Source organism: Symphalangus syndactylus, chromosome 19, assembly GCF_028878055.3.
Source record: "Symphalangus syndactylus isolate Jambi chromosome 19, NHGRI_mSymSyn1-v2.1_pri, whole genome shotgun sequence".
In the NCBI taxonomy this organism is placed as follows: Eukaryota; Metazoa; Chordata; class Mammalia; order Primates; family Hylobatidae; genus Symphalangus; species Symphalangus syndactylus.
Window position 1 is genome coordinate 52,993,125 of NC_072434.2, and position 16,368 is coordinate 53,009,492.

At 43.3% G+C, this 16,368-nt stretch overlaps 1 protein-coding gene across 17 annotated transcripts in view; it reads right to left on the minus strand.

Annotated features, from left to right (window-relative positions):
- Positions 1–16,368, minus strand: part of FGGY (FGGY carbohydrate kinase domain containing) — a 456,399-nt gene that overhangs the window by 21,720 nt on the left and 418,311 nt on the right. Inside the window, exon 15 of one of the 17 annotated variants that reach the window (XM_063613874.1) lies at positions 12,389–12,469. The exons of 13 other annotated variants lie outside the window; for them this stretch is intronic. In XM_063613874.1, coding sequence (XP_063469944.1) covers positions 12,404–12,469 — 66 coding nt within the window. In that variant the 3' untranslated portion in view covers positions 12,389–12,403. Of the gene's footprint in view, positions 1–12,388; positions 12,470–14,507; positions 16,079–16,368 lie in introns of those variants that run through there. 3 more of the 17 variants (XM_063613867.1, XM_063613873.1, XM_063613870.1) reach the window with 3 other exon arrangements.

Genomic DNA, 16,368 nt, shown 5'->3' on the forward strand with positions numbered 1-16,368 from the left:
GTAGGAAATGGAGACATTAGCAGAAAGATACTGGCTTTTAGAGATAAATGGGCTTGGGGTTGGATCCAGGCTCTGCTACTTATAAGATGTGTGAACCAAAGCTCAGTTTTCCCATTTATTAAGTGGGAATAATAATATCTACTCAGTGTTGTTGAAAATTCCAGTATCCCATTCTCTGACCTCCACTGCCTAACTGGGCTCTTGACTTCCACTTTGGTTCCCCTTATAGCAGTCAGGACCAGTGTAGGTGATTTTTCAGCAACAGAGAAAATAGAAGGCAGTGATTAAAATAACAGACTGACTATAACAGACTGCCAGAATTTGAAACTAGATTTTTACATTTACTAGCTATATAATCATGGAATAATTACTTAATTTCTTCATGCCTGTTGCCTCATCTGAAAATGGGGATAAAAGTATGTCTTTCATAGGACTGCTATGAGAAGCACGTGAGTTATTTGAGGTAAAACACAACAATGCCAGCATATAGTAAATGCTACATAAACTTTACATATTTATTATTCCATTAGCATGCAAGCTCCATGTGGCCAGGGGTGTGTATTGGATTCATGCACCACACCAAGAACTGTGCCTGGCCAGAATAGTTAATCTATAAAGATTTGTTAAATGAATCAATGTATGATTTTATCTCTCTGGGCTGTTTTTACCTACAACACTCCTGACACCAAATGTGTGGGTTTTTTCCTCACACTCACCAATTCTCCAACTCTCCAGTCACCAATTGCATGACTTACAATTAAATTCGATTCAATTCTGACACTAACCCCAGGTAGTTAGTGTCAGACCCCACAGCTTCAGGGCTCAGTCCAGCAAGACTGCCCACACTTCAGATGCCAATCACAAGTCCTGAGTCTCCTGTATTTCTGACCAACTGACCGCAAATTGGAGGTTTCCACAAACTCCACCCCCCAGGGCTTGATAATTTGCTAGAATCGGCTTATGGAGTTCAAGACAACGGTTGACTTACTATTACCAGTTTATTATAAAGGATACAATTCAGGAACAGCCAAATGGAAGAGATACATAGAGCAAGGTATGAGGGGAGGGAGGTGCAGTGGTGCAGTGAGCTTCCATGCCTCCTCCAGGCATGCCATCCTCTCAATACCTCCCTGTGTTCACCAATCCAGAAGCTATCTAAACCCCATCATTTAGGGGTTTTTATGAAGGTTTCATTACTTAGGTATAATTGAATAAATCATTGGCCATTGGTGATTGACTCAATCTCTAGCCCCTTTCTCATTCTGGAAGGTCAGGGGAGGGGCTGAAAGTTCAACCCTCTAATCATGCCTTGGGCTTTCTGGTGACCAGCCCCCATCCTGATGCTACAGAGGGGCTCTCAGCCGTCAGTCATCTCATTAACATACACATAGAGCTTAATCTAAGCTCCATAAAAGTGGAGTCCTTGGCTTTCCTTTCTTTGAAGTATCCCTAGTTTTTAGCAGGGATTCCAAGAATTTTAGAAGCTGTGTGCCAGGAACTAGGGACAAAGACCAATATTTATTTTTTAACACGTCCTTGCAACAGGGTTCCATTGCTTTTTGAATAAAACTCAAATGTCATAGGGTGGACTAGAACTTCAGGATGAAGTTTATGCAGATTTCTCCAGCCTCATCTCATGCCCTTCTTACTGGGCTGGCCATGCTGGGAACACACCGGCCATCTTGCTGCGGGCTGAACATGCCTAAGGTCTTTCTGCATCTCTCAGGAATGGTCTTCTCCAGGATCTTTGACTGTCTGGCTTTTTCCATATGATTTAGGTTCTCTTCAAACATAATATTGAAAAGACTGCCCTTGGCCACTCTTGGCAGAAGCAGTGCACTCTCCTAAACATCTATGACATCATCTCATTTTCTTTTCCTCATAACCCTTGATAGCACATCATCATCTGAAATTATATTTTTAATTGTTTATTGTCTGCCTACTTCTCTGTGGTCCTCACCTCTGCTCTCCTCCTTCCTGAATCTGAGCTCCATGAAAGCGGAGTCGTTGGCTTTCCTCTCTTTGAAGTATCCCTAGCTTTTAGCAGGACATTTGTTAAATGTAAGGTGAAAGTGCAAGTTTATTGAATGCCTATTTTACTCAAGGTACTGGTATATAGATCTTGCCTCCCTTGATCCTCACTAACAGTCTCTGAGGAAGGTCTTATTATTTAAATTTACAATGAGGAAATAAAGGCTCAGCGAGGTTAAGTACTTGCTTAAGCTAGTAAAGGGCTAAGCCAGGATTTGAAACTTGCTTTAGCTCATGAATAAGACCAGACCCATTCCTTAAGAAGCTCACAGTCAATAGGCAGATCTCCAGCTTTAGTTCATGACAATTTATCTTCTTCTGATGACTTTGGGGCCCTGTAAAGCCCTAAAAGCCTGCTTTCTTCACTGTCAAAGACAAATTCAATTATGGTCATTATATTGTGCTTACAAAGGCAGGAAGGTGGATTCACTGATGTATAGAAAGACTGTTCATATTAATTATTGAAACAAACAAAATTACTGCCAGCTGTATGACCCTGAGCAAGACCCTTCCCCTCCCTGGGACTCACTTTCTTTATCAGTAGAATGAGGGGGTTGGAGTAAATTATCTCTAAAGTCTTTGCCAGCTCTGCAATCTGTTGGTTTTGTGCACATGTGGTTTTCTGATTAACTCTCAGTTGACAAGTTACTCCTTATTCCCCACAGTACATTCTATTAGGGTTTTGCTCAGCACACTCTGACAGAGAATATGCCCACAGTGTTTTCCTAGCAAGGTAAAGTTTCATTCCAATTCAGTCATGGGCAAATAGGGCACAGGGGAGTGGTTTTATCCTAGGTAAGGCCATCAACCTCTGTTGTGATACTCTGAGGTGGGGTCCTAATATATGGCCTGGCTGCAAAAGGGTTGGATCCAAACATGAATAGGGAGCAAGTATTCATCCCATCTACATGAGTTTGACTTGCTTCCTACGGATTTTCTCAAAGTAAAAATAGCAAGCTTCTTGCTAAAAGCATCAGACAGATGATAGGTTCCAAAACTGCAAGCTGTCACTCATCTAATAATCTATTGTTGACTGGAAAAAAATATGATCTTGCTGATATGTGAGGCTGAGAAGGTACACAGTACTGCCGTGAGCTGTAATTAAATAATAATAATAACTCAATAACAATAATTATAATGGCAACTGATATCTGTTGAGTACTTACTATGGCCTAGCCCTGTATTATTAAATACATTACCTAGTTTATATTCCCAGTTCAAAGACAAGAAAACATATGGCTTTGGAACCTATACTTTTAACCATTTGCTGTGAAACAAAGACTTCAGTGATATTTAGATCATAATCCAAACCCTAGTTCTGCCATGTAACATCCTGAGTCTCAATTTCCTCATTTTAAAAACGGAAATTTTAGGCTGGATGCAGTGACTCACACCTGTAATCCCAGCACTTTGGGAGGCTGAGGTGGGAGGATCGCTTGAGACGAGTTTGAAACCAGGCTGGGCAAGATAGGGAAACCCTATCTCAACAAAAACATAAAATAAAAATTAGCCAGGTGTGATGGTACGTGCTTGTGGGCCCAGCTACTCAGAAGGCTGACTAAGATGGGAGGATCCCTTGAGTCTGGGAGGTTGACGCTGAAGTGAGCCTTGATTGTGCCACTGCACTCCAGCCTGGGCGACACAGTAAGATGCTGTCTCAAAAAAAGGGAAGTTTTAATACCTATTTTATGGGCCTATTGGATGGACTAAATGCTTAAAAGTTCAGATATTGTTATTATTACTATGTACCTATCAACTGAAATAAACTTTATTTTCCCAGAAACTTTATTAAAAGGTAAGTGTTGCCATGTGTGTATGTTTCAGGTGGGTTGGGGAAGGTGATAACTGTCATTATTCTCAAGCCTCCTCATTATCATTTCCAGACAAGTATTCCTCCACTTGCAGGCAAAAAAGCCTGTTCCTCTGAGGTTTATGCCACCTAATGATGGAGATACAATGACACATGTCTCCCCTGCATCTCACTGCTGTCACTGTCAGCCTCTTGTTTCTGTCCCTATGTTAAACGAGGCTAAGGCCCCTAGATCACAAGCCTCCCTATCTACCTGGAGGTTTATCATTGTCCTGGACAACTTCAGCATCTGCTCATAAGACCCATCCAATGGTCCACTGTTATGGTTTCAAAATGTTTCCACCTCTGGGACCTTCATCTCCATTTCACTTCAATACTCCCACAGCCCCCCTTGAGACTGTTATACTTATGAATATTACAATATACCAACAGCCACTTTCTGAATTCCATTGCCCTTCAGTCCAATTCTCTCATGTACTCTATCATTCTTATCAAATGTCCTTCTCCACTTTAAAGCAACTTCCAGAATCTCCATCACTTCATTTTCTTTCAATTCATATGCCCTGTCTGGCTCTAATTTCTTCCATAGCTAGCTTAGAGTCCATCATCTTTTGTGCCATTTACCGACAACAATCTGCAATATTCTCTTAACTGCCCAATTCAATAGCTACCTTCAGTCCACGGGACATTTATCCAGGATATGCTTCACTTATGTCACTTATAAGGGACAAAACCTGCTTTGGAAGGAGCAGGCCAATGGGAGACCGCAACTCAAGAAGTGAAATATCACAAAAGCCCCCAGGGTCTGAACTTTTGAAATTTGCACTGCCTGCATCAATATTAATTCTTTCCCATGATGATCCTTTGGCCAGCAGATCAGAAACCAAATCGACAGCAAAGAATCAAAATGTGTGATAATATTAACATAATGAATAACGATTGAGCTGCAAGGGATGTTGGTTAGTCACTAGGCCAACTGCTCTGGGTTTAGGCAGGTGAATAATAGAAGCTAAGAGGCAAGGAATCTATCCATCCATCTATCCCTCCATGCTCTTTCAAGTTCCCTGCTTTTGGATCTCCAATTCTTCTAATCGACAGCCATTCTGGTAGTGGGACCTAGACATTCTGGCCTAGACTTTGGAGCTGGCCTTAGACTGTTAACGATACAGAAACCCTCTAGCCAAGCCAGAATCCATTCCAAACCAACTTCCAAAGGAAAAAGACAAGCAAAGACATCGAATCTGAAGCCAGGAGTTGAGAGGCTAAGGACGGTACCAAAGTAAGAGAAGGGCTAGAAGCCAGGAGCATAGAGAGAGCAGAGGTCAGATGGATAGAGTGAGAAGTGTGGAATGCAGGTCCAAAGCAAATCACTGTGGTGCCCTTTTAAACTCTCTTTATGCTTATAATCTCTTCTGTGTTCCCAAAGCCCCCTGGTTTTCCTCTGTTTTATCATTCAGCACACAGTAGGATAAATGTCTGTTTTCTTATGTCTCCCCACTGGACTGTGAGATGTCAAAGGGTAGAAGCCATTAACTTTCTCTATATTCCCCAAAATTGATATAAATAATGCAAAAATGTAATAAATACATGTTGAAAGAATTAAAGAATGAGTAAATGGATTAATGAATTAATGAATGAATCAGGGGTAGGATCCAGGATATCTGTATAAAGCAAGTTTAGGATCTCCCTCAGTTGTACTTTTTGGTATTTCCTGTCAGGTCAACACATTCTTCATTGTCAGATGTCAGATAGTTAGGATCACAGGCTCTAGACTGGCTAGATTAGAACTTTGACTCTTTCACTAGCTAACAGAATGGCTTGGGCCAGCCAGGCGCAGTGGATCATGACTGTAATCCCAGCACTTTGGAAGGCCGAGGTGGGAGGATCATCTAAGGTCAGGGATTCGAGACCAGCCTGGCCAACATGTTGAAATCCTGTCTCTACTGAAAATACAAAAATTAGCTGGGTGTGGTGGCAGGTGCCTGTAATCTCAGCTACTTGGGAGGCTGAGGCAGGAGAATCACTTGAACCCAGAAGGCGGAGGTTGCAGTGAGCCGAGATCGTGCCACTGCACTCCAGCCTGGATGACAGAGGGAGACTCTATCTCAAACAAAACAGAATGGCTTGGGCCTTAACTAACCTCTTTGTCCCTCAGTTTACTCATCTGTAAAATAGAATAGAAATACTCATAAAGTTAAAAAAGAAAATGCATACAAACCACTGAAAATAGTGCCAGTCACAAACTAATAGTTTTAAAAATGTGAGTTATTTTTATTCTAAAAATTATTACATCAATTTCCACCCCAGTGCTACACAGGATCTTGTAATGTTCTCTTAAGTGATACTATTTAAAGACAGCACTTCCTAATCTGCTGCTGCATGTGACATGCTGCCTGGGCAGGGGAGTGATAAAGAACACAGAATGCAGGGACCATTCAACATTGAATATCAGCTGATGCCTGTGGTTAATGAAGGGAAGGAAGATGAACAATGGACAGAAAGGAGGCTGCAGGGAATAAAAGTTGTAGAAGCTTCTTGGTTTGGAAACACAAAGTTTATTTTTGGGTTGTACTTCCAGTCCTTTTACTTAAAACAAACAAAGACAACAACTATGTCAGCTGTGTTTACAAATAAGAACTTGCTCTGGCTTTTACAAGACACGGAATCCAGTCTGCTTCCTTCTGGTTACTATATTATAGATAGGCACATGATGTGCTGGAAAAAAAAAAAAAAAACTGATCTGGAAATTAGGAGGCTCCAGTGCTGTATTAATCTTAGTCTGGGCTCTGTTGTTTTGAATAAGTTGCTTCCTTTCTTTGGATCCCAGTTTCCTCTTTCGCAAAATGGGAAGTTTGAGCCAGATAATGTCATTTTTATTGTGCAACAAATACTTATTGAGTACTTATTGTGTGCAAGGCATTGTGCTACACACTATGGATAGAGGAGGCAACCAGACAGCTCTGATCCCTGACCTCATGAAGTTTAAAGCCTACTCAAGAAACATCGGTGATCATGGGAGAGAGGAAGAGGAAGACAAAACTACTATGGAAACTTATGGAACTAGTTGAAGGTTGACAAGGAGTTGGCTGGGTAAAGAAGTTGATGAGGAAGGTTCCAGAGTGAAGGAAATGCATATTTGAAGGTCTTAAGTAAAGATAACATCATACATTTAAAAGACCTAAAGAAGTCTAAGATGACTGGATAAAATGAAGGGAAAGCATATAGGAGATGAAGCTATAGATGAAGGCAGGGGTCAGATTTTGGATGGCCCTGTAAATCATGTTAAAAGGTTTTGAGTTATGCCAAAGTCAAGGAGAAGCCACTGGAGAGTTTTAAGCAAGAGTGATCTTATTCATGTTTGTTAAAGATCACTCTGGTAGATTTGTAGAGAATAAACTAAAGAATGGTAAAAGTGGAGGCAAGGAAACCATTCAAGAGTTCCTTGAAGCAGTCCAGGTGAGACATAAGGATGGTGATGGTAGAATTAAAGCAAAGTGGAAGAATTCAAGAGAAATGAAATGTAATTTAGAAAGACACCATGAGAGACTGACGTGGAGCAGAAAGGCAGAGTGGGCTCAGAATGTCCTTGAGGTTCTGCCAGAAGTGAGTAAGGACACGTGGTGCCATTTATTGATAGTGCCATGTATGGGAACAGTGCCAATTTTGCAGGCAGAGGTGGAGATGGTGGGTTCAGATTTTAATATACTTAGATTGAGAGGGCTGTGAGCCCTTTAAGTGAAGATGTTATATAGATAGATGGAGACCTGCTGGCATATAAATAGTAAATGAATCCTTAGAAGCAGATGAGATGGACGGATTCCTGTATAAGACTACCATATAATATTGGGGAGAGGAGAAAGGAAAACTAGCAAAGGAATTTGTACAGAAATATTCAGAACAGCGGGAGGGAAATCAAGAAAATATGTTGTCAGTGGAAGCATGTTTCAACGAAGGGAGTGCTCCACTTTGCAAAATGTTGCCAAGGCTAAAGCTGAGTAGGGGTTGAAAAGCCCCTTGGGCTCAGCAATGCCTTGGGTCAGCACTAATGACTGAAGCAGCATGATTTTGGTGGAATTTCTGTAGTGGAAGGAAGATCTGCCTTGGTTAAGGAGGCAGGGGTGGTGGTGAGAAAAATCATGATAGTGAAGACAGATACCTTGTAAAGCATCCTTGACCATGAGAGGCAATAACTAGGGCAGCTGATAGGCAGAAGAAGGGATTTTACCTTTTGAGATAGGGTTTTGCTCTGTCACCCAGGCTGGAGTGCAGTGGCATGATCATAGCTCACTGCAGCTCGAACTTCTGGGTTAAAGTGATTCTCTGGCCTCAGCCTCCTGAGCAGCTGGGACTACATGTATGCACCACGGCACCTGGCTATTTTTTTTTTTTTTTTTGAGACGGAGTCTCACTCTGTCACCCAGGCTGGAGTGCAGTGGCACGATCCTGGCTCACTGCAAGCTCTGCTTTCCGAGTTCATGCCATTCTCCTGCCTCAGCCTCCCAAGTAGCTGGGACTACAGGCACCTGCCACGACGCCCGGCTAATTTTTTTGTATTTTTTTAGTAGAGACGGGGTTTCACCGTGTTAGCCAGGATGGTCTCGATCTCCTGACCTCGTGATCCACCTGCCTCGGCCTCCCAAAGTGCTGGGGATTACAGGCGTGAGCCACCGCACCCAGCCCACCTGGCTATTTTTTAAAAAATTATTATTAGAGAAAGGGTCTCACTATGTTACCCAGGCTGGTCTTGAATTTCTGGCTTCAAGCAATCTTCTGGCTTTAGTTTGTTCTCGTACTGCTATAAAGAAATACCTGAGACTGGGTAATTTATAAAGAAAAGAGGTTTAATTGGCCCATGGTTCTGCAGGCTATACAGGAAGCGTAGTGGCTTCTGCTTCTGAGAAGGCCTCAGGAAACTTACAATCATGGCAGAAGGCAAGCACGTCTTACATGGCTGGAGCAGGAGGAAGTGGAGGGAGGTACTACACACCTTTAAACAACCAGATCTCCTGAGAACTCACTATGTAGTACCAATGGGGGGATGGTGCTAAACCATTCATGAGCTCCACCCGCAAAATCCAATCACCTCCCACCAGGGCCCTCCTCACTGGGGATTACAATTCAACATGAGATTTAGCCAGGGACACAGATCCAAACCTCCTAAAGTGCTGGGATTACAGGTGTGAGCCACTGTGCCTAGCCAGGGATTTTATTTTTAAGATGAAAGGTTTACAGCAGCACTGTCCAACAGAAATAATATGAGTTACACAAGTAATTTTAAATTTTCTAATACCCACTTAAAAAAGTAAAAGTGAACTGGTGAATTTAATTTTAATATCTTTTTATTTAACCTATTATACCCCAAATATCATTTCAAGTAATCAATACAAAAATCATTTATGAGATATTTTACATTCTTTTATTCACGCAAAATGTTTGAAATCTGGTGTGTATCTTACATATTGCAATTTGGACTAGCCACATCTCACAGGTTCAATAAATACATTTAACTAATGGCTACTGTTGGATAGCACAGGTCTAGTTCATGTTTAAATGTTGATGAGAAGGAGATAGTATTGAAAGATAAGCTAAATATAGAATGAATGGATAACAAATTCAGTAGGCTGTTAGAGGCAGCAGATGAAAGAATCTCTGATAATAAGTGGGCCATCTCTTTCATTGTAACAAATGTGAAGGAGAAAAAGACTGTATCTGGATATAAGCAGTGGTGTGCTGATAAATAATACTGATAAGTAATCAATAGAAAGCCCTAATTTTATCAATTGCCAATTTCTGTGTTGTAAATACTTCCATTTTGGCCAATTTCAAGCTATGAACGTGATGGAATGGATGTGAAGCTGGGAAGAGATGTGCACAATATGCTCTTGCGAGCAGGGCTGAGCTAGCCCCAGCTCACTACTGGATCTAAGAAAGCTGGGAGATTTAATGGCAGGTGTCTTTCTAATGGCTTTTCTCTTAGAGGTAGTTGGTGGCTAAGAATAAATAGGAGGTCATCTCTCTGAACAAGAGAGGAAAGACGGGGATGGGAATTGGCAAAGTTTGATAATAGTCATTGTAGAAAATGGGAAATTGAGCCGAAGTGATATATTTATTCAGGTTCCTATTAGGAAACAGATGGACACTCACATTGGGTAACTGAAGTAAGCTTCAAGAAGAGTTCCTTTAAAAAGGTTTAGGAAAAGAAACAAGTACCTAATGATTACCAACAGGAAGGAGCCATTACAACCTCTTAGCCTGAAGGAGGACAGGGAGGGAGGAGAGGTTCCCATCATGCAGAAAATTGTAGGGAAAGGGCCACACACAGGAACTGTGGTCCATTGTAGAAGGATGGTAGATGGATGTAGCTAACCTGCATCAACCCAGCAAGGGGAACACTGGGGGAATAAACAACTTCATTATCCTCCAGATTCCTGCTGGGGCTGCCCATTGGCCAAACCCAGCTAGAAACCAGGGCTAAGAGACTGGTAACAATTAGTATAGAGTGGTAGAAGCCTGCCTTATGGTTGTATGGCTTTGATTTATAGTGTTCACAAAGCTGAATTCATCCTGGATTGCTAAAGAACAATGGGGAAAAAATAAAACAGCCACGTGGAGATTGACCATGTAGAAAAAGAGAAGATGGGTAAGAGGAAAGTGAAAAAAAAATTCTGAAAACAGCCCTTCCACGTACATTTTAGAGAAAGAAACTAAAACTCAAAGCATAATGTGGCCTGCCCAAGAGAGCAAGTTTAGTTAGTGGTAGGGTTAGCAGACAGGTCTGTTTAGCTGGAAAGCATTTTCCACCTTACCTTCCCACCTGCAAGCAATGAATGGTTTGGTTGAAACCATTCTCCCCATACCCCTGTACCCCTCACCACCTAGTTTCTGCGCTTGGGAGAGTAAAACTCAAAAGAACAAAATTTATTTGAATGAACGTTTTTACATATGGCCAGATAGGTGAGCTGAGATTGTGTTTGGTAGCCTGGGCAGGAAATGTTCGCTAGTTTATTTGCAGAAGCCAAACTTATCTCTACCAAGTAATTAAAAAATAATCTGTCAGGTTAGAGGCAAGGACAGAACAAGACATAGCTTTTAGTTGAAGCTGAAACATTATTGGAATTTTCTACCCCCAATATATAAACTCATGCATACTGAAAAGCAAATATTCACAAGGACTGCCTTCATTACTGGTGCTCATGGCAAATGTACAAGCTAAGAGGTGGATAAGGAATGTGCAAGGGTGTCTTTTGTGAAATAAAGGTGAAGTTAAGTTTTCAGGAATGCTCTGTTCCCCACTCCATGTCTGTTCTGGTCTCCCTTCAAGGCAGTACCTGACCAGGTGACCTTCTTACTTGGGTCCAGTGGTTTGGGCAGGAAAGGCAGAGAGAATGTGCCTGGCTTCCCCTGTATCTGGTACTGAAATCAGAGCTACGAAGCTAGGAATGGACAAAGAAGCACTGGCCACAGCTAGGATGGCATTCCTGTGGTGTGACCTTGGGGCCTAATCTCTCTTAACCCATTTATGAAATTTCCTCATTTGTAAAATTTGGCCAATACCTAATGGGTAATTGTGAGGATTATATAAGGCCAAGAATACAAAGCTCTGGGCAGATGTTAGTGCCCAGCAAAAGTGGATTCTTGCCACATTCCTGTTGCTCTCTGGTCCTAGTACTTTGATTTAACCATTTCTTTCATTTCCCAGAATAACCATTTTCTTCTGACATGGGATTCCATTCACAGAAGATAGCAGCGGTTTTCCTACAACTTCCCAATCATGATTATTCTAGTTTTGTTTTGTTTTATTTGGTCACTTTTGGGCCTTGTTGACTCCAGGTGGCCATTCTGGGGGAAACCACAGCATTTTGGATCATGGTTTTTTTCCCCCATCTTTGAGTAAACACCAAAACTTTCTTTACCTTTTATTCCAACTCTCGTTTGCCATCTGGTGCCTGGTTTGGCTGCATCTGTGTTTACTTAATGACTTTAGGCGAAGGCCGAGTTTACATACGGGAAGAATGAGAGGGCTTTGCTGATTCCTTCCATATGTTCATTTATTCATATATTGTGATTTTTGTAATCTCACCAGCATAGATCTCTTCAGACAATCCTTACCCTGTTCCCTGGAGACCTGCTTCTTTGTGTTTGCAGCTGGGAGTTTCTGTGAGAACATTTTTTTCAATGCCTATTACCTTTAGCACAGCTCAGTGAGGCTTTTAGATGGGCACAAAATTAATGTTCTTGAAGGTTCTTCTTTTTGGATAGGGGGGCTTATTTAACTTGGTTGATTCTGAGGACTCAGGAGACCTGGGTTTTAGGCTCTTCTCTTACTTTGTAAATGGTATGAATTCAGACAAGTTTTGTAACCACTCTGGTCCTCAGTTTGCTCTCGCCCCCATGATTCAATTACTTCGCACTGGGTCCCTCCCACAACATGGTGAGATGTGGGTGGGGACACAGTCAAACCATATCATTCAACCCCTGGCCCCTCCCAAATCACATGCCCTCACATTTCAAAACTAATCATGCCTTCCCAAAAGTCCCTCAAAATCTTAACTTGTTTCGGCATTAACTCAAAAGTCCGCAGTCCAACATCACCTCTGAGACAAAGGCAAGTCCCTTCTGCCTATGAGCCTGCAAAATCAAAAGCAAGTTAGTTACTTCCTAGATACAATGTGGGTACAGGCAATGGGTAAATACAGCCATTCCAAATGGGAGAAATTGGCCAAAACGAAGGGGCTACAGGCCCCATGCTAGTCCAAAATCCAGCGAGGCAGTCAAATCTTAAAACTACAAAATGATCTCATTTGACTCCATGTCTCACATCCAGGTCACACTGATACAAGAGGTGGGCTCCCATGGTCTTGGGCAGCTCTGCACCTGTGGATCTGCAGGGTAGAACCTCCCTCCCAGATGCTTTCATGGGCTGGTGTTGAGTGTTTACAGCTTTTTCAGGCACACGGTGTAAGCTGTCAGTGGATCTACCATTCTGGGGTCTGGAGGTCAGTGCCCTCTTCTCACAGCTCCACTAGATGGTGCCCCAGTAGGGACTCTGGGCTGGGGCGCCAACCCCACATTTCCCTTCCACACTGCCGTAGCAGAGGTTCTCCAAGAGGACTCCATCCTTGCAGCAAACTTCTGCCTGGACATCCAGGCATTTCCATACATCCTCTGAAATCTAGGTAGAGGTTCCTAAACCCCAGTTCTTGACTTCTGTGCACTTGTCAGCTCAATATCATGTGGAAGCTGCCAATGCTTGAGGCTTGCACCCTCAGAAGCCATGGCCTGAGCTCTATGTTGGCCCCTTTCAGCCATGGCTGGAGCAGCTGGGATTCAGGGCACCAAGTCTTGAGGCTGCACACAGCAGGGGGACCCTGGGCCCTGCCTACAAAACGACTTTTTCCTCCTAAGCCTCCAGGCCTGTGATGGGAGGGGCTGCCATGAAGACCTCTGACATGGCCTGGAGATATTTTTCCCACTGTCTTGGGGATTAACATTCTGCTCCTTGTTACTTATACAAATTTCTGCAGGTGGCTTGACTTCCTCCTCAGAAAACGGGGTTTTCTTTTCTACTGCATTGTCAGGCTGCAAATTTTGCAAACTTTTATGCTCCGTTTTCCTTTTGAAACTGAATGCCATCAACAACACCCAAGTCACCCCCTCAATGCTTTGCTGCTTAGAAATTTCTTCTGCCAGATACCTTAAATCATCTCTCTCAAGTTCAAAGTTCCACAAATATCTAGGGCTTGGGAAAAATGCTGCTAGTCTCTTTGCTGAAATGTAACAACAGTCACCTTTGCTCCAGTTCCCAACAAGTTCCTCATTTCCATCTGAGACCACTTCAGCCTGGACTTTATTGTTCATATCACTATCAGGATTTTGGGCAAAGCTATTCAACAAGTCTCTAGGGAGTTCCAAATTTTCCCACATTTTCCTGCCTTCTGAGCCCTCCAAACTGTTCCAACCTCTGCCTGTTACCAAGTTCCAAAGTCACTTCCACATTTTTGGGTATCGTTTCAGCAGTGCCCCACTCCCGGTACCAATTTACTGTATTAGTCTATTTTCATGCTGTTGATAAAGACATATCCCAAACTGGGCAATTTACAAAAGAAAGAGGTTTAATTGGACTCACAGTTCCACGTGGCTGGGAGGCCTCACAATGATGGCAGAAGGCAAGGAGGAGCAAGTCACACCTTACATGGATGGCAGCAGGCAAAAAAAAGACAGAGAGCTTGTGCAGGGAAATTCCCCCTTATAATACTGTCAGATCTTGTGAGAGTTATCAGCTGTCATGAGAACAGCATGGGAAAGACCTGCCCCCATGATTCAGTTACCTCCCACTGGGTCTCTCCCACAACATGGGGGAATTCAAAATGAGATTTGGGTGGGGACACAGCCAAACCATATCAGGGTGTAAGGTCCCAGGGTGTGTGTTTTACCTTTTCCCAGCTCCTGAGCACATCATATTTAGGGGGAAAAAAATCTAAGAAAGGAGTTCCATCTCCTGCATAATGCATAAATAAAAGAGATGATATTTAAAATGTCATTTTGATTTATTTTTCTATAGTACAGTTGAGACTCAGCTTACTCTGATGGCAGAAACTCTGGAGACAGAGACCTCATTTTGAAACCTGCCTCTAATCTTACCTGTTTGTGGGCCTGAGCAGCATTCTTTTTTTTTTTTTGAGACAGAGTCTTGCTCTGTCGCCCAGGCTGGAGTGCAGTGGCGCAGTCTCGGCTCACTGCAAGCTCCGCCTCCCAGGTTCACGCCATTCTCCTGCCTCAGCCTCTCCGAGTAGCTGGGACTACAGGCGCCTGCCACCACGCCCGGCTAATTTTTTGTATTTTTTTTTTAGTAGAGACGGGGTTTCACTGTGGTCTCGATCTCCTGACCTCGTGATCCGCCCGCCTCGGCCTCCCAAAGTGCTGGGATTACAAGCGTGAGCCACCGCGCCCGGCCAGCATTCTTAATTTTGCTAAGCTCTGTCTTCCTTTGTAAATAGATAAAACAGGAGTCATAGCTGCCTTGTAGAGATGGTGGGTTGAGAAGTAATCACTAATTCTTAGCTCAGTGTTTTGCAAAAAGCAGGTGTCACAAATGTTGGTTACCTCTGTGCACAGTGGATTCAATGGTGAAAATGCCACAGGTCTGAGAATGCTCTTGTAAGAGTGAACCAACAATACTCAGAGAAGATCACAATATCACCTGGTGTCAAAGCAAGGACTAGAACTTGGGCCTCCTGACTCCCAGGTGTAAATCTTTCTCATGAGCTAAAGAGGTTGGAGAAAAATGGAAGACTGGATGGGGTTCAGTGGGGACAAGATGTTAACTAAGGGAGGAAGGAGGCCTAAACCTCTTACCTCAGAGTGCTTGTCTATGGAAAAGGGATTCTCAAGGGGGCCAAGACATGTGTGCAGTGAGTGGGGTGGGGTTGGAGAGGGGGAGAGTGGAGGTTTTTGTGTGCGTATGTGTGTGTGAACGTCCTCAAATCACTGTGAGAAGTCTTCCCATCCCTCTCTCTGCCCCTGCCCACCACCACCTGGTCTTTGTGCCTTGGAGAGTGAAATTCAGAAGAACAAAACTTCTTTTAAGGTTTTTGGATATGACCAGATAGATGAGGCAAGGCTGTGTTTAATAACCTGGGCAGGAATATTTGCTAGTTTATTTGCAGAAGCCAAACTTATCTCTGCCAGGTAATTACAAAATAATCTGTCACATTAGAGGCAAGGACAGAGCATAAAAGGATCTTGTCCACAGCCCCTGGGCACCTTGGTCCCCAGGCCTTCTCTGCTCAGAAGCAGGAGGAAGAGCTGTACCACAGAGGTGGGCCCACAACTAGCTCCTGAGGCCTTCCTCTCTCTGTGGGAGGGCAGTCCCTGTCAGAGTCGGAGGGACCAGGGCCATCCCCTCCCCCAGGGGCTGCTTCAGGGCACTGAGAGAGGAGAGGAGGGTCTTGGCATTCCTCAATCACCTCATGTTAGGTTGAATGGTATGTATGTCTGTGTTTATATGCATGTATGCTTCATGTATGTCATAGCTTAGCTGAGATTCAAGGGATGCACAGGTATTAATGGCTGAAGGAGGGGGAAGCATGTGTCTAGCAGAGAAGAGGGCCACATGGAAGGAAGAAAAATGACACTTGACTCACGCCTGTAATCTCAGAACTTTGGGAGGCCAAGGCGGGTGGACTGCTTGAGCCAGGAGTTCTAGATCAGTCTGGCCAATGTGGCAAAACCCTGTCTCTACAAAAAAACACAAAAATTAGCTGGGTGTGGTGGTGCGCACCTGTGGTCTCAGCTACCTGGGAGGTGAGATGGGAGGATCACCTGAGCCCAGGAGGTCAAGGCTGCAGTGAGCTGTGATGGTGCCACTGCACTCCAGTCTGGTTGCCAGAGCAAGACCCTGTCTCAGAAAAGAACTTATTCATGTAACCAAAGAACACCTGTTCCCCAAAACCCTACTGAAATAAAGAAAAAGAAAAGAAAACTGACACTTGAGGAATGAGAAAGGCTGTGTGGTTGGAGCAGATAAG